Here is a 27,396-nt window from a genome sequence, read left to right as displayed (position 1 = left end):
ACAATCGTGGAGCACATTCAACTTTCCTAATGAGAAGTAATTTGAGGACTCATCCTGTAGCGCGATAGTAGCCGCACCCATTCTGCGAATCGGACGAAGGCTGCGATTCAGCTATTTGGTTGAGAAATACTGCAATACTCTCCGTATAGCCCGGAATTTTCACAGTGTAATTTTTGCATCTTTGGCGACTCAAAGAAAGACGTGCTTGGGCGTCGGTTTCAGTCAGACGAGGAGATGCGGGATTGCGTGCGGTTGTGGGTCGCCAGCGGCCGATCGAATTCTACGAACAGCGACTGATCGCCTCAGCTCCCAGTGGGATACATGTCTTAACGTGTTCGTGATTACTTGTAAATGGAACCAATTCATACTACCGTTGTGGCGGGTGTTCCTTAATAAAGATTTATTTGTTTTTTAATCCCATTTACATGAGTTTCTTTAAAAGTAGCATCATAAAAGTGACGAAGCCAGTAATATACAATCAGTAAAATGCACAGTGCATCTATTGCATTAAGTGAAAACATGCACGAGATGTATATCGGCCAACTTTTTATCGACAAATCTATCCATAATCCTGTGTTGCACTATTTATACCTAACACTGTCGGAAAAAAAAACGCAGGACACAATCGAGCAGTATTGAACGGAGGCTTGAGGGCGAAGAGTGAAGTGGGCATTACTGTTGTTCACAGCAAGTAGCGTGAGTGAACGGGAACAAGTTTTCAAAAAATGGCTCTGAGCACTATGGGACTTAACTGCTGTGGTCATCAGTCCCCTACAACTTAGAACTACTTAAACCTAACTAACCTAAGGACATCACACATATCCATGCCCGAGGCAGGATTCGAACCTGCGACCGCAGCGGTCGCGTCGTTCCAGACTGTAGCCCCTAGAACCGTTCCGCCACTCCGGCCGGCGGAACATGTTTTATTTATTATTTATAAATAAGCCACATACTGCATACCATCGATATTTGCAATTATGTGCAGATAGTTTCCGATACAAATATACACGGGCATAATAATCTAACGAAAAGTTATTACTCTGTAACACGCCACCGGACACCTCGGTTATCTTTTACCAAGATATTCAGATAATTCACTGAACAACATCTGTAGTTTATTGGGTGGACATTGGTCTCATCGTATACACTGCATGCTCTTACCGTTATACATCCGAGAGCAAACATAGTGCGTATATTTAGATTATTGTTTGGGTGAGGGTTTCAACGAAAAGAGGACGCAGAAGGACGAACGACAGTAATTGTCTATTTTTTCTATAAACATCGCATCCCCTAGAATTCCATATAAGGTCCTGCACTCCTTTCATTGTATACTGAAGCGCCAAAGACACAAGTATAGGTATGCGTATTCAAATGCAGAGGTACTTAACCAGTCAGAATACGGTGCTGCTGTCAGCAACGCCTATATAAGACAACAAGTGTCTGGCGCAGTTGTTAGATCGGTTACTGCTGGTACAATGGCAGGTTATCAAAATTTAAATGAGTTTGAACGGGGTCTTATAGTTGGCGCACGAGCGATGGGACACAGCATCTCCGAGGCAGCAATGAAATGGGGACTTCCCCGTACGACCATTTCACGAGTGTACCGTGAACATAAGGAATCCGATAAAACATCATCTCCGACATCGTTGAGGCCGGAAAAAGGTCCTGCAAGAACAGGACCAACAACGACTGAAGAGAATCTTTCAAAATGACAGAAGTGCACACTTCGGCAAATTGCTGCAGCTTTCAATGCTGCGCTATCAACAAGTGTCAGCGTGCCAACCATTCCACGAATCATAATCTATATGGGTTCAAATGGCTCTGAGCACTATGAGACTTAACATCTGAGGTGCTCAGTCCCCTAGACTAAGAACTACTTAAACCCAACTAATCTAAGGTCACCACACATATCCATGCCCGAGGCGGGATTCTAACCTGCGACCGTAGCAGCAGCGCGGTTCCGGACTGAAGCGCCTAGAACCACTCGGCCACACCGGCCAGCAATCTATATGGGCTGTCGGTGTCTAAGTCCCACTCGTTTACCCTTGGTAAGCACACGACACAAAGCGTTACACGTCGCCTGGGCTCGTCAACACCGACAATGGACTGTTGATGACTGGAAACCTGTTGCCTAGTGGGAGGCATCGTTTCAAATTGTATCGAGCGGGTGGACGTGTACGGGTATGGAGACAAGCTCATGTACGCGTGGACGCTGCATGTCAGCAGGGGACTGTTGAAGCTGGTGGACGCTTTGTAATGGTGTGGGGCTTTTGTAGTAGGAGTGATATCGGATCAGGATCCTTGATGACTCAGACAGTTGACACGTTCGTAGGCATCCTGTCTGATCATCTCTATCCATTCATGTCCATTGTGCATTCCGAAGGAATTGGGCAATTCCAACAGGACAATGCGACACACAAAACGTCCATATTTGCTACAGAGTCGCTCCAGGAACACTCTTCTGAGTTTAAAGCCTTCCGGTGTTCACCAAACTCCCCAGACATGAACTTTATTGAGCATATCTGGGATGCCTTGCAGTGTGCTCTTCAGAAGTGAACTCCATTCCCTCGTACTCTTACGGATTTATGAATAGCGCTGCAGCATTCATGGTGTTAATTCCCTCCAGTAATACTTCCGACATTAGTCGAGTCCTTACCACGTCGTGTTGCAGCACTTCTGGTTGCTCGCGGGGGCCCAACACAATTTTAGGGAGGTTTACCGGTTTCTTTGGCTCTTCAGTGTACGTCAATGATGTATCATCAGTTTTGTCCTACGGGTAAATATCACATGTACGCTAATAAACATTAGTTGTACCTAAGCGCAAAACGAATAAATCAGAAGACAGCTACAGATCTGTGTACACTATCAAAATGGGAGCAGCGTACAGAGTTAAAGTTCAACCCACCAAAACACTAGGTTCATTAGCCTGAAATATTGGGAATCCCTACCATCTTTAACTCCAAATTGGACAAATAACAACTTCTATCACTCCGAAAAGGATCTAGAAGTAACAACAAATGAAAATTTAAATTGGACTGAGCACTTAGTAGCAATGTATAAGGAGGCATCAGCATGTTTCCATGCCCTACAAAAATGTGAAAAGCTCTTCCCTCTTGACCTGGAAACGAAACATGTACAGACACCTATACTTCCAATTATTGGTTACAGAAACGTTATCTTTCAAGGTCTTTCTTAGGAAAGCTCATGGTGCCTGGAAGTGCTAATGAATGCCTGTGTTCGTTGCATCTGTGACGTTTGGCTTTTTGATTGTATTTCACCATCAAATGCACAGCTATTATGGATGCACGCAGACAAATGCACGATCTTCCCTACTGTCTTATACACTTACACTGCGCCTCATATCACTCTTCGACCATAACGCTCTTGTCTCAACAACAACGCAGAAACACCTGTTCCCATCACAGCAAAACCCTTTCTGTCCTCCGCCGTCGCTCAGCCACTTTTTTCGAAGACCTTCTCAGTAGCAGGAATCCGTCTCTGGCATAACCTCCTTCATTACATTTTTTTTTGTCATCAGTCTACTGACTGGTTTGATGCGGCCCGCCACGAATTCCTTTCCTGTGCTGACCTCTTCGTCTCAGAGTAGCACTTGCAACCTACGTCCTCAATTATTTGCTTGACGTATTCCAATCTCTGTCTTCCTCTACAGTTTTTGCCCTCTACAGCTCCCTCTAGTACCATGAAAGTCATTCCCTCATGTCTTAGCAGATGTCCTATCATCCTGTCCCTTCTCCTTATCAGTGTTTTCCACATATTCCTTTCCTCTCCGATTCTGCGTAGAACCTCCTCATTCCTTACCTTATCAGTCCACCTAATTTTCAACATTCGTCTATAGCACCACATCTCAAATGCTTCGATTCTCTTCTGTTCCGGTTTTCCCACAGTCCATGTTTCACTACCATACAATGCTGTACTCCAGACGTACTTCCTCAGAAATTTCTTCCTCAAATTGAGGCCGGTATTTGATATTAGTAGACTTCTCTTGGCCAGAAATGCCTTTTTTGCCGTAGCGTATCATTGATATCCTTTCACCTTGTATTTTTATTCCACTCCTGAACCTTTCTTTTATTTCCATCATTGCTTCCTCGATGTACAGATTGAAGAGTAGGGGCGAAAGGCTACAGCCTTGTCTTACACCCTTCTTAATACGAGCACTTCGTTCTTGATCGTCCTCTCTTAGGCTGCGTTCACACTGCCGGCCGGGCCGAGCCGAGCCTGGCCGGGCCGCCGCCCGCTTCGATATCAAACACATGGTTTTGAATTGCGGGGTTCACACTGGCGGCCGGGCCGCGCCGACACGGCGTGAGCCTCCCGGAGCCGAGCCGGCGACATCCCGAGTGGCCGGCGCGAGCCGACCGCAGGCGCGAGCCTGTGGAGCAGCACTACAGCTTCTGCAGTACACGCATCACACGTCTCCCTTTTGCTTTCTTCACAAGTGTGACTGCACACGTCTTTTATTTTAAGATGTTACCTCACATTTCACAATCAGTGAGGAAAAATTACGTTTATTATAATGATACATGCGAAATTACTTTTATTTCATTTATTTAATCTACCGTTTTTACAAGCTTTTACAACAATAGCTTGCCAGCGATCGCGGAATTGCCGCCACGGAATAGTTCGCATTTACTTGTAAACGGAGACAGATATGAGTGTCACTGAGGGACGGAAATGTGTCCCTACCAGATGATAATGCATTGTAAAGTCATGCTGTGGCAGTTCCTTATCAGTGGAAATAGAACCACTGAGTCAAAGGGCATTATCTCAAAACTCTTCGCCTATCAATCTGTCTATCTTACAAGGTAATGAAAAGAATTCTGTGAGGTCATCAGTGGCTCCACATGATGAACCATCACCACTGCCAAGAGCTGCATCATGAAGAAAAAAGAAGAGAAAAGTTGGAAAATTCTGAAGGAGTATTTCTGCGATTCTTCGTTGAAGGCACAGCAAGACATTACCCAAAATGACGAAGCTAATTACTTCCTAATGATTCTGAGGAGTCCCAGAAACTCTCTTCCCCTCAGAGGTAAGCGTTTGTGAAATTTAAAATACAAAAGCATGACTACAATTAACTGCAGGTTGTGAATGCTGTACAAAGTTCTGCTGCAAACCAAAAAGTGTGTACTAACGAATCTTACCTTATCGTTATACACAATTTTTCTCCTGCTGTTAAACTTCTGCGAAAATTTGTGTTCTGTTTAGAAATTTTGTCTTGAATGTTCTCCAGCACATACTGAAATGTATTATGATTCATTCTGTAATTTGAATAAAATTTTTCAGGATAGTTTTTAAGTTCTTCATATAAAGAAAAAAAACTCTCCTAAATGTCTGTCGCTATTCATAGGATGAATCCATAACCTCCTAGTTCTTCTGTACTTCAAAACTCGACGAGTTACTGCAGAGTCAAAACAATACCAATAAAAGAGTGAAGACATTGTTCTACACGACAGCACAGACTAGCTAAAGGCGAGCAACTGTTGACTGCAGCTGCGTTTTCTACTGACTTGCTTGTCAGCTGTCGAAGGGTGGAGATCTTTTTAAATTTATTTATTTGGCCTCCCGCCAGCCATTTAGCCAAAGAGTGGGGATTACCTTGACAGTGCAGCGCAGCCCGCCAAGGGAGAAAAAAAAAAAAACCAATGAAGAACAATGAAACGCACATCTGTGCCGATCTACAGTAGTTTCATTAACTCTCCATTATTTTTTCTGTCAAAGTAGACAACGAGATTACAGAATTGCGCTTCAGTTATCTTTTAGTTCGAAGTACGAAATTTACCTCATACTAACTGTAGGATGTTGATGACAAATAATTGTTTGTCTTTTGTGATGCAACGTGTCGCCAATTATAAAAGCATAGCAGATGATTGTCCAGTAGCCGAGGGAAAAATTCTTATACATTTGGATTTATCTAGACAATGAGACCATTAAAATAATAAGAGGGGCCGGCACTAGGTCTGCGCTGATCACTAGTAATTAGTTTTTTTCTGTCCTGTATTATATAACTACACTAAACCAAGCTGTAACCGCGCGAACTCCGTGGCTTGCGGACGCGGCACTGACGCCACTGAATAGCTCGCATTACTTGAGACCAAGACAGATATCAGTATCATTATCATTTCAAAAACTATTTCGTACTTTTAGCTACATTTCATTCCCAACAATGTATGGTCTAAAAGGGATCTAACAGTAAGCTACCCGCTACATAACTTTTTCACTACAAGATTTGTAAATCAAGTGCACAACGTTGACAAATAGCATCATTTCGCAATGACTGTTAAGAAATATGGAAAGATAAATGATTCATTACGAAGCTAAGATGTTGCACTACCACGTGTACAAAAATCAGGTTCTTTAGCCGCATACTTTCTTCAAAATCGGTTGGGATGTGTTACGAAACTAAGAAATCACGCGAAACGAAAAGTAGACTTTTTCTTTTTTCACGAGGTAAGTAACGCTTTTAAGGAAAAAATAAGTTCATAAAACGATGTGGCGAAGTCTTATATACCGCTAAGAATTTTTAAAACATGAAAATCGGGGAAGTGGATTTTCCCCCATTTCGCCGTCCCGGCTCGGCGCGGCGCACAATGTGAATGCACTACTCGTCGGCCTGAGCTGGCTAGGCACGAGCCGAGCCAGTACGCGTCAGCCCGGCCCGGCCCGGCCGGCGGTGTGAACGCAGCCTTATTATTCCCTCTTGGTTGTTGTACATATTGTATATGACCCGTCTCTCCCTACAGCTTACCCCTACTTTTTTCAGAATCTCGAACAGCTTGCACCATTTTATATTGTCCAAAGCTTTTTCCAGGTCGACAAATCCTATGAAAGTGTCTTGATTTTTCTTTAGCATTGCTTCCATTATTAGCCGTAACGTCAGAATTGCCTCTCTCGTCCCTTTACTTTTCCTAAAGCCAAACTAATCGTCACCTAGCGCATTCTCAATTTTCTTTTCCATTCTTCTGTATATTATTCTTGTAAGCAGCTTCGACGCATGAGCTGTTAAGCTGATTGTGCGATAATTCTCGCACTTGTCAGCTCTTGCCGTCTTCGGAATTGTGTGGATGATGCTTTTCCGAAAGTCAGATGGTATGTCGCCAGACTCATATATTCTACACACCAACGTGAATAGTCGTTTTGTTGCCACTTTCCCCAATGATTTTAGAAATTCTGATGGAATGTTATCTATCCCTTCTGCCTTATTTGACCGTAAGTCCTCCAAAGCTCTTTTAAATTCCGATTCTAATACTGGATCCCATATCTCTTCTAAATCGACTCCTGTTTCTTCTTCTATCACATCAGACTAATCTTCACCCTCATAGAGGCTTTCAATGTATTCTTTCCAGCTATCTGCTCTCTCCTCTGCATTTAACAGTGGAATTCCCGTTGCACTACTAAAGTTACCACCGTTGCTTTTAATGTCACCAAAGGTTGTTTTGACTTTCCTGTATGCTGAGTCTGTCCTTCCGACAATCATATCTTTTTCGATGTCTTCACATTTTTCCTGCAGCCATTTCGTCTTAGCTTCCCTGCACTTCCTATTTATTTCATTTGTCAGCGACTTGTATTTCTGTATTCCTGATTTTCCCGGAACATGTTTGTACTTCCTCCTTTCATCAATCAACTGAAGTATTTCTTCTGTTACCCATGGTTTCTTCGCAGCTACCTTTTTTGTACCTATGTTTTCCTTCCCAACTTCTGTGATGGACCTTTTTAGAGATGTCCATTCCTCTTCAACTGTACTGCCTACTGCGCTATTCCTTATTGCTGTATCTATAGCGTTAGAGAACTTCAAACGTATCTCGTCATTCCTTAGTACTTCCGTATCCCACTTCTTTGCGTATTGATTCTTCCTGACTAATGTCTTGAACTTTAGCCCACTCTTCATCACTACTATATTGTGATCTGAGTCTATATCTGCTCCTGGGTACGCCTTACAATCCAGTATCTGATTTCGGAATGTATGTCTGACCATGATGTAATCTAATTGAAATCTTCCCGTATCTCCCGGCCTTTTTTGTACACCTACAGATATTTGTCATATCTGCCACTATCATTATGTTTATTATTGTAAGTTTTACTTTCGTCATTATTATTATTGTGGTATCGCCCTGAGACAGCGGTGCCACACCAAAGTCGAATGAACACCACAGACATCAGCCAAGGCCAGCTGCAATCTGCAACAACCAATGGGAGGCACTCCAGAAGACCACGTCTCCCTGTCAGCGTAACAGCGTCCTCACGGTGAGGTCAGTATAGTGACGAGCTGGCAACAGCTCAGCCGAGCTAGTACCTCAGCTGACGCAGTCAACGTCACCATGTAGGACTAATTGTCACTTAAAGTTTCTGATGAAATATACTTTCGTTTTGGACTGCATGAGAACAGTTTGTTAATCTGTGCATCAGATGATGCTTTCATAGTTAGTGACCGTTGCAGATTACCAAGCAATGCTGAATCAAAGAACTGGGTCCAAGGTAAGTAAATTCTTTATTCATTTGTGTAATAAAGTGAACTTATATTTCATATGTTCTAGTCTGATGAGCCTTGTCCCCCAAGCAACCAAAGAACCCACAGTTATATCTGGAAGAAAGTAGTTGCATCTGATCACAAAAATTATTACTACTATTGTCATTATTAGTGGCAGCAGCAGCAGCATTATTAGAAGTACAGCCAGTATTAACATTATAAAATCACAGTCACTAATATTTACTCACATTGTCACTGCAGCCACTCAAATCATTTTAATACTATTTGTCGCATTAAAATTGTTACTTCTTAGGTAACTGCGATGTAATGTGTAAAACTCTGGTCTGATGTAAGGGAGGGCCTAATGAGACCGGGTTAAATACATAAACAAAAATAACAAGCACCTGAGGAGAGGATAAGAAAAGACACCTGGGTATGATGGCCAAAACAGCACTGGGGTAGTAATATGGAAGAATACAGTGTTAGTAAATTTGTGTTAACATTTATTTACAGATAGTTTCTGCTATGTTACAGTTATACAGTGTTATGTACAAACAAGCACGTCTTAGGAGAGGAAGCGAGCTGGCACCCGCCACCAGAGTAGCACCTTCACCAGCGGCTGGACTGGCGCCCAGCCGAGTTAGTTACCAACACCAGGAACCCACACCACAACACGGCCGCGGCCACGGCCACGACCACGGCTCCAGCAACGCGCGCCCGCCGCCTACGTGATGAGCGGCGCCGACCGGTCGTTGGTCACCGTCTTGCGCAGCTTCACGCCCGCGAACACGTTGCCCGCCGGCCTGCGCACAGTCCAGCAGGTTGGCGCCTTGCTGCTCGCAACATTCCTTCTACTGCAGGTAGCGCTATGTAGATGCGCTGGGAAGCAACAGGTGAGTAATGAGCTACTGTGGAGGTCACACTACTCGCTTAGTATCCGTGTGGAGGGGGAAATGTGAGAGCGGGCACGGGAGTGGAGTGTTTAGGCATATCTTATATACTGTAGCTTTCCATTTTGTGTGGAATTCCTGTTCAATTGAACCCTCTCAGCACATTAAAAAGCTGTACGGTGTCTTGCTTGTTACCGAAATCATACTGGCGTTTTAATTCATCTAGTAGACTATGTCACAACACGAAGCATGAGCTACCAGAAGTGAAAATAAGAGGTGCTCTCAGGAAGACGTACAGAGGCTGAACAGAAACGTGGAAACACACCAAGAAATGCCTGCTTGAACACAAGGTACAGATTCCACCAACGCCTACAGGCTGCACTGTTGTACTTGAAGGCAAACGGCACGTGTACAAAGTTCTCAATACGTTGTAAGAGTCAGTCGTGGCCAAAACAGTCACTTGTTTAGTTATGAGTGGGTTATGTCAGAGATAAATGGGTTCGAATGTAGACTAATTGTTGCTCATATGAAGAGTTCTTCCCTAGCGAAGGTAGGCGGAGTGTTTTGTTGTTACTGGAGGCACCGTAACCAAGGTTTACATCACGTCTAGGAAGAGCGGAAAAACATTGTACGTTAATCCACAACGCAGACGAGAGTGTGTGTTGAGTGACTGTGGCAGACGGTCACTGAAAAGGATTACGGAGAAAAATGAATCTCAACAGCAAAGCAACACGAAGAGGGATCTATAAACAGAGAATTATAGGACTAGCTCGATTTCGAAAAGTAGTCATCACTGAAGGAAATGTCCGTAACAGGAAAACGTGATTCCGAAGCTCGAATCGTTGGCTATGGAGCAATTGAAGAAAGTCACTTGTTGGAATGAACCTTGTCACATACTTTTTCCAACTTCTCAACGCGTTTATGTTCCGAGTGAAACTTATCGTTGGTTCCGTCACGGTAAGGGCAACCATATCGTGGTAATCCATAGGCTACACTGTTACCCTGGAATGACGCATTACTTCCAAAGATAATGTGACCATTTTGACTGATCAAGTCCACCTTAAGATACAATGTTTGTTCCACAATAATGATGCTGTGGTCTGACAGAGTCCCGGTTCACGCAGGTCACGTCGAGCAGGACTGGTTTTTTTTTTTTTTTTGTGTCTCCCCTGGCAGCCGCAGTCACCAGATCTCAATATTACTGATCTTTTGTGGTCCACTTTGAAGAGAGTGACTGTGCGATCTCCATCCACCTCTATCATCGTTATTTAACTTGTCACTGTTTTGCTGGAAGAAAGGTATAACATTTCCTTGACAGCCATAAACTACGTGTATTTATTTATTGCGGGCTATGTTGACGGCAATGTTGACAGGTGATGATTACCAAAAAAGTGCAGGAAAATACTTGAGCTACCGTGTCAAGTCGACGGATATGATTAATGTACGAAGGGGATCGCTTAGTTTTCCCATTCCTTACGATGGTACTTTACCGAAACAAAGGTATTGGTCGATTATCAGTAGTATTGCCGTCCAGTTCACCTGACCATAATCCGTTACATTTCGAGTAATGTGGACATTTAAAAATGTAGGAATATTCCGCACATACCGTCAACTTCCGAATGTTACAGGAGCGTATGTCCCGTGCATGTAATCAACTGCAGTGCAAACAGGTGTGTGATTTTAGAGGACGAGAAGTAAAGAATGTGTAAGATTAAGTGGTAACCAGATGGAACCTCGTGTAGTTTCAACAGACAGATGATTATCGTAGGACAAATTCATCTGTAATTCAACGATTTTGATGTTTCCGTGCATGTGATTATAAGACATTTTTCTAATTTTTACAAATGAAAGGGGAGCAAAAACAAAATGGTACGAAAATTTCGCATCCAATCCCAATCTTAATATTGTGCAACGGGTGGCCAACGAGCCGACTGGGGTTTGCACATTGGCTTCTTTTCTGGGACTTCTCACATCCAGACAATCTGTACATAACCAACTGAAGAAATGCGAAACGGAGGTTCCAGATGGTTCATATAAGCACCGACAGAAGTGATCATGTGCAGGTTGCTCTGGAAGTTATATCAAATGCTCAAAAGGAGATCTATAAGCACGAAATTTCGGCGTGGATATCTTAATTCTTCCTTGGACGTCTAAACGGCAATGCGGATTTTCTGGGCCTGTCTTTCACTTGAGCAATGCTTGCACCGGTTTCTGATTGTTTTTATACTTCTGAAGTTTAGATTATGTTATCGCGAGTGTATCGTTATTTCTTTCCACGCAGTAGCATTTTTATTTAAATAGACTCCAGCCACGAAACTTGCGGGAAATTCTTTGGCCTCCCCGAATAAGAATGTGGGGCACTTTCATAACACCCAGTACGCTCCGTTACGGAGGAAATGGAAGAAAACTGGATTCGCAGGAGTAGACACGATTTCAGAGAAGCACCTTCGAATGTAATCACCAGTAAGTCCAAGCTGAACAATAGCGATAAGGGACTTCTGTAAGTACTTGACAAAGGCTGCTCGACGCTGTTGACAAGGATGTAATGGTGAATAGTGTACGACCAGAAGGTGCAACACGTAGAGTAAATGGTATGAATGGATCCGAACAGAGACACCTGGCTAAGGCAAGGAGATGAAGCTGGAAAAGGTATAAGCCTTTCGCATTTGCTCTACGGTACATGACAGAGAAGCAGAGATAAGCAGTACAAAGTGTTAGGGCGCGAGGCGCTGTGGCTTTGGAGGCGGCGGCGGGGCGGCGGCGCACCTGGAGCTGTCGTCGTCCGAGTAGTCGGCCTCCGGCAGCGGGGGCGGCTCGTTGCTGAAGCCGCTGTCGTTGCTACTGTGGAGGCTGGCGCCGGCGGCCTTGAGGGCGGCGGCAGCGGCGGCCGTGGAGGCGGCGGCCGGGGGCAGGCGGCGCGGCACGGGGGCGGGCACCAGCGGCGGCGGCGGGCCCACCACGGGCCGGCCCCCGGGCACGGGGGCGGCGCCGCCCGCCGCCTGCTGCTGCAGCGCGCGCGAGATGGCCGTCGCCACGGCGCCGCGGGTACCCTGCGGGCGAGAAGAATTGAAACTCGCCTTTCTCCTCTCCAGTGCCCTTGCAAAGGGTCGTTGAGTTTTGTTTCTCTGGAATATCTGACGTTATAAGGTGCTTCACGTATGAGCCATACGTTACCTCCAGCGTAAGGGGGATCTTACAGTCTGAGGCTCTGAACACCGCTTTACGTTCCGGCCCGCTATTCAGACTTTGTGGCAGGAAGAGTAGCTTGCTAAGAGCAAAACGAGTCCTACCGACAATATTGGGGATTGTATTACACAATCAATACAAAATTTTCTTTAAATTAACAACACAAAAACAAAGCTCAAAATATCTTCAGAGCTTCTATTCTTACAGTAGCCTGTGCATCTCCTACAAATGTGATTAGTAAATAACATTATTCGTATTGTGGTATGAGTAGCTCTTTGGTTAGTGTTTGGTCTAGTGGATGTCGGGTTAGCTCAACTATTTACGAATTTCATATACAATCTATTTGTTCCTTTGAGTCTGACAAGTAAACCTACCCAAGGGATGCAATTCGATTTTGACCAGCTTTGAATATGTCGTAGTGCCGAGCAAAGAAAGAGAGAAATACTTTCTTAGCAGTGCCCATACGGGTGAGAACGGGGTGAAACATCACCTTGAGAACAAAACAGATTTTAATTTATCTCAATGAAAGTCGTTGAAAAGGTAACAGATATAAAAAATTCGAACAAAAATTACATAGTCTTTAATTTACATCGCAAAGGTGCACGCAGATTTGTCGAAGAAGTCATAGTTTTCGAAATCTCATCCCCCTAATATTTTGTTTTTCATTTCGACATTTGACTAGTACCAAAATGTATAGCATCGTTAATACTAAATTCAGTCATATCCATTAAAATGGTATTCCAAAGACGCATTTGTCAGAAATAAGATAGAAATATCTTTACATCGTTGTACACAGGCGCGATTTGTGACCGCTTTAGTGCCAATTCTCATGTTTCACCCCCTTAATGGCCGTATAGACACGTACAAAAAATAAGTGTGGCATTTTATGCTCTACACATTAAATTTAAATACAACATTGATTATCCGTTTTGTAGCAGTGCTCACGTAGGATAGAAGAGTGAAAAACTCAGAAGAGAAAAATTACTGGTAGTACGCTTTGTAAACCAAATAGAGTTTTCAGAACTGCATGAATTTTATCCGTAGCTACAACTACATTTACCTTACCCAGCAGTTGCGTGCGCCGTCATATAAATTTCTTTGTTGGCGATCTCCTCTGAATGGCTACCTAAGATGACAGTGTCGTAACTAGTAATACGAGGGTTAAGTTAAAACAAATTTGATCTACAAAGTGTACAACTTTGCTTCCGCCGTTTTTCCCCAACATTTGACGCTTTAATGAAACAAATTGGTTACACATGTATCATTCAAAGATTTTACATCGCTGGCCACTACTTTCTCCCATCTTTCGGGCAGTGTACGAATTCCGCGTCGAGAAAATTGTTCATCTTTCGAAGCGATCCACGAGTCGATCCAATTTGCGACTTCTTCATGAGATGGGAAGTGTTGATCTAAACAGGTGATAGTCAGAGGGAGCAATGTCTGCAGAATACGGCGGGTGGGCAGGACTTCCCATTTTAACGTTTCCAAGTACATTTTGACCTCTTTTGCATCGTCGGGTCGAGCGTTGTCGTGCTGCAAAATCACTTTATCGTGCCTCTGGAGATATTGCGGCCGTTTGTCCCTTAATGCTCTGCTCAAACGCATTAACTGCGTTCGATAACGAGCACCTGTGATTGTCTCACTTGGTTTTACCACCTCGTAGTACACGACGCCGAGCTGGTCCCACCAAATGGAGAGCGTGATCTCGATGCCGTGAATATTCGGTTTGGCCGTCGACGTGGAAGCATGACCAGGATATCCCCATGATTATTTGCGTTTAGGGTTATCGTAATGAATTCATTTTTCGTCCTCTTTCACAATGTGGTGCAAAAATCCCTTCCGTTTTTGTCTCTGAAGCAACTGTTCATAAACACACCAACGCCGTTCAACGTCTCTTGGTTTCAGCTCAAACGGGACCCAAGTTCCTTCTTTCTGAATCATGCCCATAGCCTTGAGACGTTCTGAAATGGCTTTCTGTGTCACTCCCACTAATCGTGTCATTTCTTCTTGAGTTTACGCGAGTCTTCACTCAGCAATGTCTCCAATTGTGCATCTTCGAAAACATTCTCTCTTCCACCACCATGCCGGTGTACGACGTCGCACACCGTTCCTGCACCAGGTAACGTAGGCAAATCGCCCATGTAAGGGCTGTGATGCAATGCAACCCGCTAAGCACAGCCATCGTGCAGGAACTCTAATTGGACAGGCGGTGCTCTGCATTATGCTTGTCACCCCGTTCTCATCCCCCACCCCCTATTTCCCTATTGCAGGTGGGGGGTTACCACCACACTATTCCATTGTCATCCAGTTCTGAGCTATGTTTAACTTTTCAAGTCTATAGCTCACCGAGAAATTAGTTTAAAATCAATTACAAAATCTGTACCGAACGGACAGCGCAACAGGAATGCGATGTAATGATAAACTTGTTACAGGTGACCGAGACGACGTAATTCTGATTAGATGGCATTAGGAAATATGTACGGGGTACATGCCATGCACATCGCTGAATGAATTCTTTTGTTCCGCAGCGACTGTGAAATGGCTGGTGCCGGTGACAATAACAGCATACGAAAGGTACAACTAAGCTATCTTCTAAAGTTGCAATTGTGGCATGAAGTGGAATTTAAACGTACAACCTCACTATAAAAATTTAAGAATTGGTTTTAATTATTTAGAAGGTAGGTTCTAGAGAATGTGTGTTCCTGTGTGCTGCAAGCAATTCTTCCTTTCCCAGTGTTTTCCGAAGACCTTAAATTAATCGACATCGTTTTGTGATCGTTTCAAAACTGTGTGATGGGCCGCTGAAGATGTTCATCACTCGGGCGGTGAAATGAGCCAATCAGCTGGTGAAGAGCGCAGCGCACGGCGGCGGTCTGGTTTTGCGGGCCTAATGGGAGCTCCGCGGCTGAACCGATAACGGGCGGGCGTTAATTACGCGAAGACAGCCAGAGCCGTGTTCAGCCGCGCTAAACGAGGGTATTTATCAGAACGCCGCCCAAATAACGGCACATTTACGCGAGAAACAGCGGCGGGAGCGGGCGCTGGTCTGATAACGACGCCTGGTTCACACACCTGCATCCTGACTGCTTCAGGGGCGAAACAGGTCTGTGTCTCACGTATTAACGGATACCTATTCCAGTATAAAGTGCCATATTTATGTATTAGCGTTTGACACTCGGATAAAATGTAGCAGCACAGGAATCATTTCACGAAGGATGCATCCAGGGAACCGACGTATTAAACTAACTGTACATATATTTTCATATACTACTTGAATCAAAAGAAAAACTGACCTATATTCAGTAATCTGTGGATCCGAGAATGGATTTTTTTCTCTAAATATAAAGATATTTTGTTGCAGTTTATATCGTAATATCACAGTTTTGCTCCCTCCCTCTCTTTCTCTCTCTCTCTCTCTCTCTATCTATCTATCTGTTTGTCTCTATCTCTCTGTCTGTCTCTCTCTCTCTCTCTATCTATCTCTCCCCCCTCCCTCCCTCTCTCTATCTCTCTCCCTCTCTCTCTATCTCTCCCCCCTCCCTCCCTCCCTCCCTCCCTCTCTCTCTCTCTCTCTCTCTCTCTCTCTATCTGTCCCCTCTCCCTCTCCATCTCTCTCTCTCTCTCTCTCCCTCTCTCTCTCTCTCTCTCTCTCTCTCTCTCTCTCTCTCTCTCTCTCTCTCTCTGTGTGTGTGTGTGTGTGTGTGTGTGTGTTCCTTCCAGTCTGAGTCGTCCTGAGAAGACCTCGTGGACTCTCAGCATGACTGCATCATTTAATGAAAATTTTCAGCTCCACGTTCATATCATTTTACAGGAATCACGCAGTCTTCTTGTCCAACTAAGTGAGCAGCATTATGTCTGTAAAATACTAAATATATAGTGACTAATTGGTGTCGATCAAAATTCTTGTGAGACACGGATATGAGTCGTGGTTTCGCGATTTTATCACGAGCACTCTCCTTGACACGTGTACGCCTCCAGGCCTGACTCAAATTTTCATTGCCGCTGATGTTTGAAATTATCATTTCCGTATACCTCATAATTAAATTTTCCTCGAGACGTTTGTGTCTTATCTGTACGTACGATAATGATGGAAGCTGAAGAAATGAATATATTTTTAATTCATTTCTTCAGTTTCCAACGTTATCGTAGATCAAGATGAGTCCCAGATGTCTCGAAGAAAATTTAACTATAAGATCTACAGATCATCTACACTTGAGGTACAGGATGTCCCCATTACTTCCATAGCAGGAGTGCTATTCCAATGCCGGAGAACCTCGGCAATAGTGACGAACTAAGAAGGGGAAAATAAGCCGAAAATATGAAGTTTGTGTTGTAGAGGGCATTGGACTTCGGCAGTCCGAACAGCACTGTTAGCCATAGTTCTACGGTTGTGTAATAGCTAGCATTCCTGTCTAATAAGCAAGGAGACCCCATTCAATTTCCGGCTAGGAAAAAAATTTTAATTCACTTCTTCAGCTTCCATCATTATTTGCGTACAATACTATCCAAAACGTATGTCCGATCTTTCATTTCATTTCAGTGCATTTAATTCATTTCAAGGTTCGCCTACGGTAGCTGGGTGGTCAGCGCGACAAAATGTCAATCCTAAGGGTCCGGGTTCGATTCCCGACTGTGTCGGAGATTTTCTTCGCTCAGCGACTGGGTGTTGTGTTGTTCTAATCATCATCATTTCATCACCATCTACGCTCAAGTCGCCGAAGTGACGTCAAATCGGAAGACTTGCGCCTGGCGAACGGTCTACCGCCGGCCGCGGTGGTCTCGCGGTTAAGGCGCTCAGTCCGGAACCGCGCGACTGCTGCGGTCGCAGGTTCGAATCCTGCCTCGGGCATGGATGTGTGTGATGTCCTTAGGTTAGTTAGGTTTAAGTAGTTCTAAGTTCTAGGGGACTGATGACCACAGATGTTAAGTCCCATAGCACTCAGAGCCTTTTTTGAACGGTCTACCCGACGGGAGGCCCTAGTCACACGACATTCACTAACACATTTCAATCAATTTGTGCCACATTTTATTTAGGATTATCTCTTCTCTTCATGAGAATCGTCTAAAATGTCCATAAAAATACATGTAGCCTTCGTAAAATTAGACTGGGGACCGGAATACTTACATGAATCATTAATTCAAATACACCGTGGCTGGTAGAGTAATTGTTTCTGTACTTGTTACTTTTCTCAACCAGGTCGTTTACGGCCCGTAGCCTATATTAGCACTGATTACGTACTTAATTTGAAAAGATTATCGGAGTAAGTGGTTACATATCGTACATTTTTATTCGCAATACGTTAATTGATCAAAAGTACTCGGAAACCTTATAAAGTCTTTCCGTGTGGTGAGCCGAGAATCATCATTGTAATTGGCCGAGAAAACCTACAATTACACAAATCCGATGCCTTTTACTGGACATTAGTATGGGTTATCTGCCCCCTTCGGCCTTATGACGCTTTGCTCTCTGCAGGGGACACTTTCATTGAGATGGCTGAGTGTCTGCGAGGGTGTGTCAGCCAGTTCGTCCTCAAGAGCCGAAACCAGAGATGATAATGACGTTGAACGCTGGAGTCTTGAATCAAGTCGACGTATGAACGTATTTCATTCGGTTCAGGTTGGGGAATCTGAACAATTGTCTGTATGTTAACCCTATCATCTTCGAACTGTTGCTCTACTGTACGCAGTACATAATGCTGTAAAATATGTTCACATATATCAACATTCAGCATCATCTCAAGGATGAGTGGATCGCATCCTAGACACGAAAAATCAACATTCAGCATCATCTCAAGGATGAGTGGATCGCATCCTAGACACGAAAAATTTCTCGATATCGTTCGCACTGCAAGTGACAGCAGGTAACATTCACCAGGTATCCTCCAAACCGAAACCCTCCAATCTAACTCCCACATGGTATAGCGTGAATCAGCATTCCAAATCACTCGATTCCGGTCTTTCTTCTTCATCACACCTGTTCAAGCGTTCAAGCGTCGCTTAGCACTGTGGCCTATGACGGGCTGCTCGACCATTCTACCACATTCTTCTTAACTCCGTACGCACAGTACTACACTCCTGGAAATGGAAAAAAGAACACATTGACACCAGTGTGTCAGACCCACCATACTTGCTCCGGACACTGCGAGAGGGCTGTACAAGCAATGATCACACGCACGGCACAGCGGACACACCAGGAACCGCGGTGTTGGCCGTCGAATGGCGCTAGCTACGCAGCATTTGTGCACCGCCGCCATCAGTGTCAGCCAGTTTGCCGTGGCATACGGAGCTCCATCGCAGTCTTTAACACTGGTAGCATGCCGCGACAGCGTGGACGTGAACCGTATGTACAGTTGACAGACTTTGAGCGAGGGCGTATAGTGGGCATGCAGGAGGCCGGGTGGACGTACCGCCGAATTGCTCAACACGTAGGGCGTGAGGTCCCCACAGTACATCGATGTTGTCGCCAGTGGTCGGCGGAAGGTGCACGTGCCCGTCGACCTGGGACCGGACCGCAGCGACGCACGGATGCACGCCAAGACCGTAGGATCCTACGCAGTGCCGTAGGGGACCGCACCGCCACTTCCCAGCGAATTAGGGACACTGTTGCTCCTGGGGTATCGGCGAGGACCATTCGCAACCGTCTCCATAAAGCTGGGCTACGGTCCCGCACACCGTTATCCCGTCTTCCGCTCACGCCCCAACATCGTGCAGCCCGCCTCCAGTGGTGTCGCGACAGGCGTGAATGGAGGGACGAATGGAGACGTGTCGTCTTCAGCGATGAGAGTCGCTTCTGCCTTGGTGCCAATGATGGTCGTATGCGTGTTTGGCGCCGTGCAGGTGGGCGCCACAATCAGGACTGCATACGACCGAGGCACACAGGGCCAACACCCGGCATTATGGTGTGGGGAGCGATCTCCTACACTGGCCGTACACCACTGGTGATCGTCGAGGGGACACTGAATAGTGCACGGTACATCCAAACCGTCATCGAACCCATCGTTCTACCATTCCTAGACCGGCAAGGGAACTTGCTGTTCCAACAGGACAATGCACGTCCGCATGTATCCCGTGCCACCCAACGTGCTCTAGAAGGTGTAAGTCAACTACCCTGGCCAGCAAGATCTCCGGATCTGTCCCCCATTGAGCATGTTTGGGACTGGATGAAGCGTCGTCTCACGCGGTCTGCACGTCCAGCACGAACGCTGGTCCAACTGAGGCGCCAGGTGGAAATGGCATGGCAAGCCGTTCCACAGGACTACATCGAGCATCTCTACGATCGTCTCCATGGGAGAATAGCAGCCTGCATTGCTGCGAAAGGTGGATACACACTGTACTAGAGCCGACATTGTGCATGCTCTGTTGCCTGTGTCTATGTGCCTGTGGTTCTGTCAGTGTGATCATGTGATGTATCTGACCCCAGGAATGTGTCAATAAAGTTTCCCCTTCCTGGGACAATGAATTCACGGTGTTCTTATTTCAATTTCCAGGAGTGTATTTTAGCTGGTCTGCTGATAACACTTTAGAAGCCACGAGAGATTCGTTCCGCTGACATCTTTTTATTTTTTACAACCACCCTCCACAATGCTCGACCCCACAGCTTATGTCGTTAAGCTATAATTGTAGCAGATGCCAATCCTGCTGGTCAGGAAATTTTGATTATCTAATACCGCGTTTCTCAATCTTTTTTTTTCCTTTGGTACACACCAAAATAATTTTCAGGCGTTCGAAACATCCCTACAAATGATGTTTTCATTTTTCTTATGTGCATAAAAATGAAACATATAAATTACATACGAAACATTTTAAAAAATGAAACAACTATGAGATTCAAACTTTAGAAATTTATTACTTTTTTCTTTATGTTCCAGATACTTTATCTTCTGAAGATCAGGTGACATTACAAATCTCGCGACACTCATGACATATATTTGCGACACACAAATGTGTCGCGACACACCAGTTGAGAAACGATGTTCTAGCATATGGCTCGTAATGGAAGCGCAGCTGATAGCGTTCAGTTCCTTACAGCTAGGACTGGTTCTCATTTCAAATTCCAGGTATCTCTGTAGTGCCCCATGGAGTGGGAGCATGTGAATATATTGATGGTGACTGGTCCACCAGTTGTGTGAGTTATGCTCTGCGGCCCCCATGGTACAATTAGAAAGGAGTAGATGTGTGTCAACACTGGATTACATTCCCTCTTTCATTCTGTTCGTCATACACAACACTCACGCATCACAGCCAATGAATTACAGCAATTTTTACATTGCAGCACGCGATTTGTTAGAAATGTGTTCTCTCATTCACAAATGCCTTTATCGCGTTGGGCGTTTGGTTAGTGTCATTTTAAGTGACTACACCCAGTACTTTTTTACGACTTTATGTGTTACCGGACTTTTAGTTTGGATGATGGTTCAATAAAGACGTACTCCGTTAACGCTAATTAGGGGTTGTCAAATAAAACGAGACAGACGGAAAGAAACAATCGACATAACTACGAGGGTCACTCCAAATGAAATGCACACTACTTTTTTTAATTCATCTTTTATTCTACATGTTTGAAAGTTTTACAGTGTGTAGGTTAATCCTTTAGGACCAATATTTTTATTTCTCCACAAAACTTCCATCCCTCTCAACTGCCTTACGCCATCTCGGAACCAGCGCCTCTATACCCGCACGGTAAAATTCTGGACCAACCTCTTGGAGCCACTGTTTGGCAGCGTGCACAAGAGAGTCATCATCTTTAAACCTTGTTCCACGAAGAGAGTCTTTCAGTTTCTCGAAGAGATGATAGTCACATGGAGCCAGGTGAGGACTGTAAGGCGGGTGTTTCAGTGTTGTCCGTCCGAGTTTTGTGATCGATTCCCTGTTTTTCGACTGACACGTGGCCGTGCATTGTCGTGTAACAGCAAAACATCCTGCTTTTGCCGATGTGGTTGAACACGACTCAGTCGAGCTTGAAGTTTCTGCAGTGTCGGCACATATGCATCAGAATTTATGGTGGTTCCACTTGGCATTATGTCCACAAGCAAGAGTCCTTCGGAATCGAAAAACACTGTAGTCATTGCTTTTCCAGCAGAAGGTGTGGTTTTGAATTTTTTTTTCTTGGGCGAATTTGCAAGATGCCACTTCATTGACTGCCTCTTCGTCTCTGGTGAAAAATGATGGAGCCATGTTTCATCACCTGCCACAATTCTTCCAAGAAATTCATCTCCACCATTCTCGTACTGTTCCAAAACTTCGCTGCATACGGTTTTTCTTGTTTATTTGAGAGCCACTGACAACATCCTGGGAACCTATCTGGCACAAACCTTTTTTAACGCCAACACTTTCAGTATTCTGCAAACACTTCCTTCCCCTATCCCAACGTTGCGTGACAATCCGTTCACAGTGATGCGTCTGTCAGCAGTCACCAATTCGTTAACTCTCTGCACATTGTCTGGAGTGTGTGCAGTACGAGGCCTGCCGCTGCGAGGACAATCCTCAATATTGCCGTGCCCGCTTTCATCTCGTAACCTGCTTGCCCACCGACGAACTGTACTGCGATCTACAGCAGCATCTCCATACACCTTTTTCAACCTCTTGTGGATGTTTCCGACTGTCTCGTTTTCACAGCACAGGAATTATATGACAACACGTTGCTTCTGACGAACGTCAAGTGTAGCAGCTATCTTGAAGACATGGTGTGACGGTGCCACTCACGGGAACAGGTTCAACCAAGTTTGAAAACAAGCGGGAAGGATGTATCTACACACTGTAAAACTTTCACACATGCAGAATGAAAACTGTATTTTTACAAAAAATAGTGTGCATTCCTTTGGAGTGCCCCTCGCATTAATACATTTATCCCGCTGTGTGCCTTTATGGAAAAATGTTTGCGGTTGTCTGCGAAATCATGATTGCATCCAGTCATGCACCTCTTTGTCCGAACCAAACCCACGGCCACGAACGTCTTTCTTCATTGCTCTTAAAAAATTGGAAACAGCATGGGGAGAGATCGGGACAGCGACTACGTTTGAAATAATACACAGTTTACTTACTTTTTTCCACCTGTCTCATTTTTATTTGTTTGTCCCTTATACCACATGCGATCAAGGGATTTGAGACTAAATAACGTCGTCACAGTTAATCTACATTCAACAAATATACTGCAGTAACAGCAATGAGCGTAAGATGACTGCTGTTACGCAGAAAAGTAGCATACAGATTTTGTCAACTGAGTAAAGATTCATAAAGAAAGCTGTACTGGTTGGTTCTAATTAAAGTGCAGCTATTCATAAGGTTCCAATGTGGGCGAAACGCGATAGATATGCTAATGCTTTAATGCGGAACCGATTTGAGCTGGAAAAAAGTTACACTTTTGGCGATCAGGTGCAGAACTGGTGTTGTCATTTGATAAACCATTACGTGAGTGTACAACTTGGCTATTGAGAAGAGAAACCGTGCGCTGTTAGTGAAATCGTGTTGCGCTACATTCTAAGAGTATCCATAAGTGAAACGTCTGAGGAGAAACCCCAAGTCATCAAATAGTTTAAATAAGATGATAATGAAATTCGAAAACACAGGTAGCTTGGTGTGGCACCTGGAAGAGAAAGGCTTCTTACCTGGGTGAAAGTAACTGACGAGATTGATGTTACTGCAATGGACAGGGCAGAACATCGGAAGAGAAAGTTGGTGACTGAAATTTCGCAAATAGATCTTGCCGCAAAGAAAACCGCCTTTGTTTCTGTGTCTGCCAGCCCAACTCGCGTATCATATCAGCAACACTCTCACCCCTATTGGGCGATAATAAGAAACGAGCTGCCCTTCTTTGGACTTTTTCGGTGTCTTCAGTCAGTCCTACCTAGTAAGGACCCACACCGCGGAGCAATATTCAAGCAGAGGACGCATAAGTGTAATATAGTCTGTCTCTTTAGTAGGTTTGTCGCATCTTCTAAGTGTTCTGCCAACAAAGCGCAGTCTTTGTTGCGCCTTACCCACAATATTATCTATATGGTCTTCCCAATTTAAGTTGCTAGTAGTTATAATTCCTAAGAATTTAGTGGAATTGATAGCCCTTACATTTATGCGATTTATCGTATACCCAAAATTTATCGGTTTTCTTTTAGTACCCCTGTGGATGACCTCGCATTTTTCTTTTTTTAGTGCCAATTGCCAGTTTTTGCACCGTACAGAAATTCTCTCTAGATAATTTTATAATTGGAATTGATCGTCTGATGATTTTACTAGACGGTAAATTATAGCGTCATCTGCAAACAATCTAAGGGGGTTGCTCAGATTATAACCTAGATCATTTATGTAAATCAGGAACACAGAGGGTCTGTGACATGACCTTGCGGAACGCCAGATTTCACTTCTGTTCTACTCGATGATTTACCGTCTATCACCACGAACTGTGACCTCTCTGAGAGGAAACCACGACTTCAGTCACACAACTGAGACGATACTCCATATGCACGCAATTTGTAGTGTCACGAGAGTTATCCATCCCATGGTCAACAGTAGGGAAACTTGCCATCTATACTACAATGGCATCTGAAAAAATCCAGACGGTTGATGACACATGACCAGGTTCTATAGAGTGACGAGGCACATTTTACACTACTGGGTTCAGTGAATACACTGAAATGCCGCTTTGGGATGTTGTTAAACGGAATATTGTGCACGGGGAGCCATTGCACTCGCAGTATGTAGCTGCATAGTGTGGATACACAAGCAACATTATTCTCAGTCCGTTCTTCTCTGAAGAGAACACACCTAGAGGGCCCGTCAGCTGTACCGTGACGTCATCGACACCTGCTTATACAGCAAGCGATTCCTGCTTTGGTAAACCACTGTCTTCAAACGAGATGAGGTCGCATTCCCAGTGGAAGGAAGGCTTAATGCAACCTTCTACAAACGTATTACCACCTGAGGTTTTATTGATTTATGGGCTGCGAGATAAGCTGATCTGAAACTATGTGACTTTTGGCTCTGGGGATGTCTCAAATAACGCGTTTACGAGTGTCGCCTTCGGTCTCCAACTGATCTGTGAGCCAGTGTGAAGGAACACGTTGCTGCGATTCCACCGGAACTACTGCGATTAACAGTTGATCTCGTCGTTTTACGGATTCAGCATCTTGTCAACGTCTCCGGGCCCGCATCTCGTGGTCGTGCGGTAGCGTTCTCGCTTCCCACGCCCGGGTTCCCGGGTTCGATTCCCGGCGGGGTCAGGGATTTTCTCTGGCTCGTGATGGCTGGGTGTTGTGTGCTGCCCTTAGGTTAGTTAGGTTTAAGTAGTTCTAAGTTCTAGGGGACTTATGACCACAGCAGTTGAGTCCCATAGTGCTCAGAGCCATTTCAACGTCTCCGGCTCTTATATTGAAGAAACTGCGTAAGCAGCGGCTAAAAATAAAATCAACATTAAGCCATTCTCACTTGTTTCACCTTTTCTGCCCACGCCCCTTTTCTGATCCATTGTAAGTGAAAACATTTGTGAACGCCACTCTTGCATCACAGCGCCATATTAATTTTTTCCAGCGTAAATCGGTTCCGCATTAATGAATTAATGTACCGGGTTTTGCAGCCATACAATAATTACAGTCCACACTTCGCTATAGCCGTGCGGTACTAAGACACGGAACTCACACATCTGATAACTGAGAGGTTTCCAGCAATGAAGTACTCCGTGTGTAGTGTGGCACAGTGACTGTCGACCGAGCGACAAGTGCAGAGGACTCCGTGTACCAACACGTGAGCCCCCAGCTGCCTAGCCGCACGCCGCCCACTTACCTGTCGCGTAGCGGGGCGGTGTGAGGGCGCTGCCGGGGCGGCGTGCTGCGGCTGCGGCTGGTGGTGGGCGGCGCCGGGTCTCCTGCCGCCCTGCAGGCCGCGCGTGGGCGACGCCGGCGTCGCGGGCGCCGTGCTGTGCGTCGGCGAGCTGCTGCAAAGTAACAGGTCAACATTGTGTGTCATCCAGCACGACTCGACAGCCTACAGAAAAAGCATACAACTCGTGTTGAGACTAGAGAATAACGGCGCGATCCCTTAACTGGATGTGGAAGTACGAGGGTGAGTCAAATGAAAACCTTAAACTCTTTTTTAAATATTATTTATTGTGCAGAAGTGGTACAAAGCTGTATCACTTTTCAACATAATCTGTCCCACGCTCAATGCAAGTCCTCCAGCGCTTATAAAGTGCATAAATTCCCTTAGAAAAAAATTCTTTTTGTAATCCGCGCAACCACTCACGCACCGCGTGGCGTACCTCTTCATCAGAACGGAACTTCTTTCCTCCCATTGCGTCTTGGAGTGGTCCAAACATATGGAAATCACATGGGTCAAAGTCTGGTGAGTATGGTGGATGAGGAAGATATCAAAGTGCAGGTCTGTGATTGTTGCAACTATTGTACGGGCAGTGTGAGGCCTTGCATTGTCATGTTGCTAAAGGACACCTGCTGACAGCAATCTACGTCGCTTTGATTTGATTGCAGGCCACGGATGATTTTTTAGGAGATCTGTGTGTGATGCACTAGTTACAGTGGTCCCTCTACGCATGTAACGCTCCAACATGACGCCTTTTTCGTCCCAAAAGTGAGTCAGCATAACCTTTCCCTGCTGATGGTTCTGTTCGAAAATTCTTTGGTTTTGGTGATGAGAAATGGCGCCATTCCTTGCTCGCTTTCTTCGTTTCCGGTTTGTGGAAGTGAACCCAGGTTTCGTCCCGTTCTCGTTCAAAGCGCCGAAGAAGTTCTTAACAAGCATCAACACGTCGTTCTCTCATTTCAGGAGCTAGCTGCCGTGGCACCCATCTTGCAGACACTTTGTGAAACTGGAGCACATCATACAAAATGTGGTGTGCTGAGCCATGACTAATCTGTAAACATACTGCAATGTCATTCAGTGTCACTCGGCGGTTTTCCTTCACTATGGCTTTAACTGCTGCAATGTTCTGTGGAGTCACAACTCGTTGTGCCTGACCTGGACGAGCGGCATCTTCCACTGAAGTCACACCATTTGCTAACTTCCTAGTCCATTCGTAGACTTGCTGCTGTGACAGACATACATCACCGTACTGAACTTTCATTTGTCGATGAATTTTAATAGGCTTCGCACCTTCACAACGCATTAACCGAATAACAGAACGCTGTTCTTCCCTGCTGCAAGTCACAAGTGGGGCGAACATCTTTATACTGATACTGCGACAGTATTTGCGCATCTGCACTATGCTGGATAACGGCGCGATATTTCGATTTGTTATCAGAAATTTGAGATTTTCATTTGACTCACGCTCGTACTTAGGACACCTAGCGGCAAACGCATAAGGTGTGTAGAAAATACACTCCTGGAAATGGAAAAAAGAACACATTGACACCGGTGTGTCAGACCCACCATACTTGCTCCGGACACTACGAGAGGGCTGTACAAGCAATGATCACACGCACGGCACAGCGGACACACCAGGAACCGCGGTGTTGGCCGTCGAATGGCGCTAGCTGCGCAGCATTTGTGCACCGCCGCCGTCAGTGGCAGCCAGTTTGCCGTGGCATACGGAGCTCCATCGCAGTCTTTAACACTGGTAGCATGCCGCGACAGCGTGGACGTGAACCGTATGTGCAGTTGACGGACTTTGAGCGAGGGCGTATAGTGGGCATGCGGGAGGCCGGGTGAACGTACCGCCGAATTGCTCAACACGTGGGGCGTGAGGTCTCCACAGTACATCGATGTTGTCGCCAGTGGTCGGCGGGAGGTGCACGTGCCCGTCGACCTGGGACCGGACCGCAGCGACGCACGGATGCACGCCAAGACCGTAGGATCCTACGCAGTGCCGTAGGGGACCGCACCGCCACTTCCCAGCGA

General features: G+C 45.2%; 1 protein-coding gene across 1 annotated transcript in view; it reads right to left on the bottom strand.

The window, feature by feature from the left end:
• The window catches only part of LOC124772889 (brain-specific angiogenesis inhibitor 1-associated protein 2-like), a 579,992-nt gene that overhangs the window by 26,875 nt on the left and 525,721 nt on the right, over nt 1-27,396 (bottom strand). Inside the window, exons 11-12 of the mRNA XM_047249357.1 lie at nt 25,385-25,480; nt 12,139-12,468 (exon numbers count right to left, since the gene is read on the bottom strand). Of these exons, the coding sequence (XP_047105313.1) occupies nt 12,139-12,468; nt 25,385-25,480 (426 nt within the window). The remainder of the gene's footprint in view (nt 1-12,138; nt 12,469-25,384; nt 25,481-27,396) is intronic.

Source organism: Schistocerca piceifrons, chromosome 2 (genome assembly GCF_021461385.2).
Source record: "Schistocerca piceifrons isolate TAMUIC-IGC-003096 chromosome 2, iqSchPice1.1, whole genome shotgun sequence".
NCBI classification, from domain to species: Eukaryota; Metazoa; Arthropoda; class Insecta; order Orthoptera; family Acrididae; genus Schistocerca; species Schistocerca piceifrons.
This window is presented reverse-complemented; position numbering and strand designations above follow the sequence as displayed.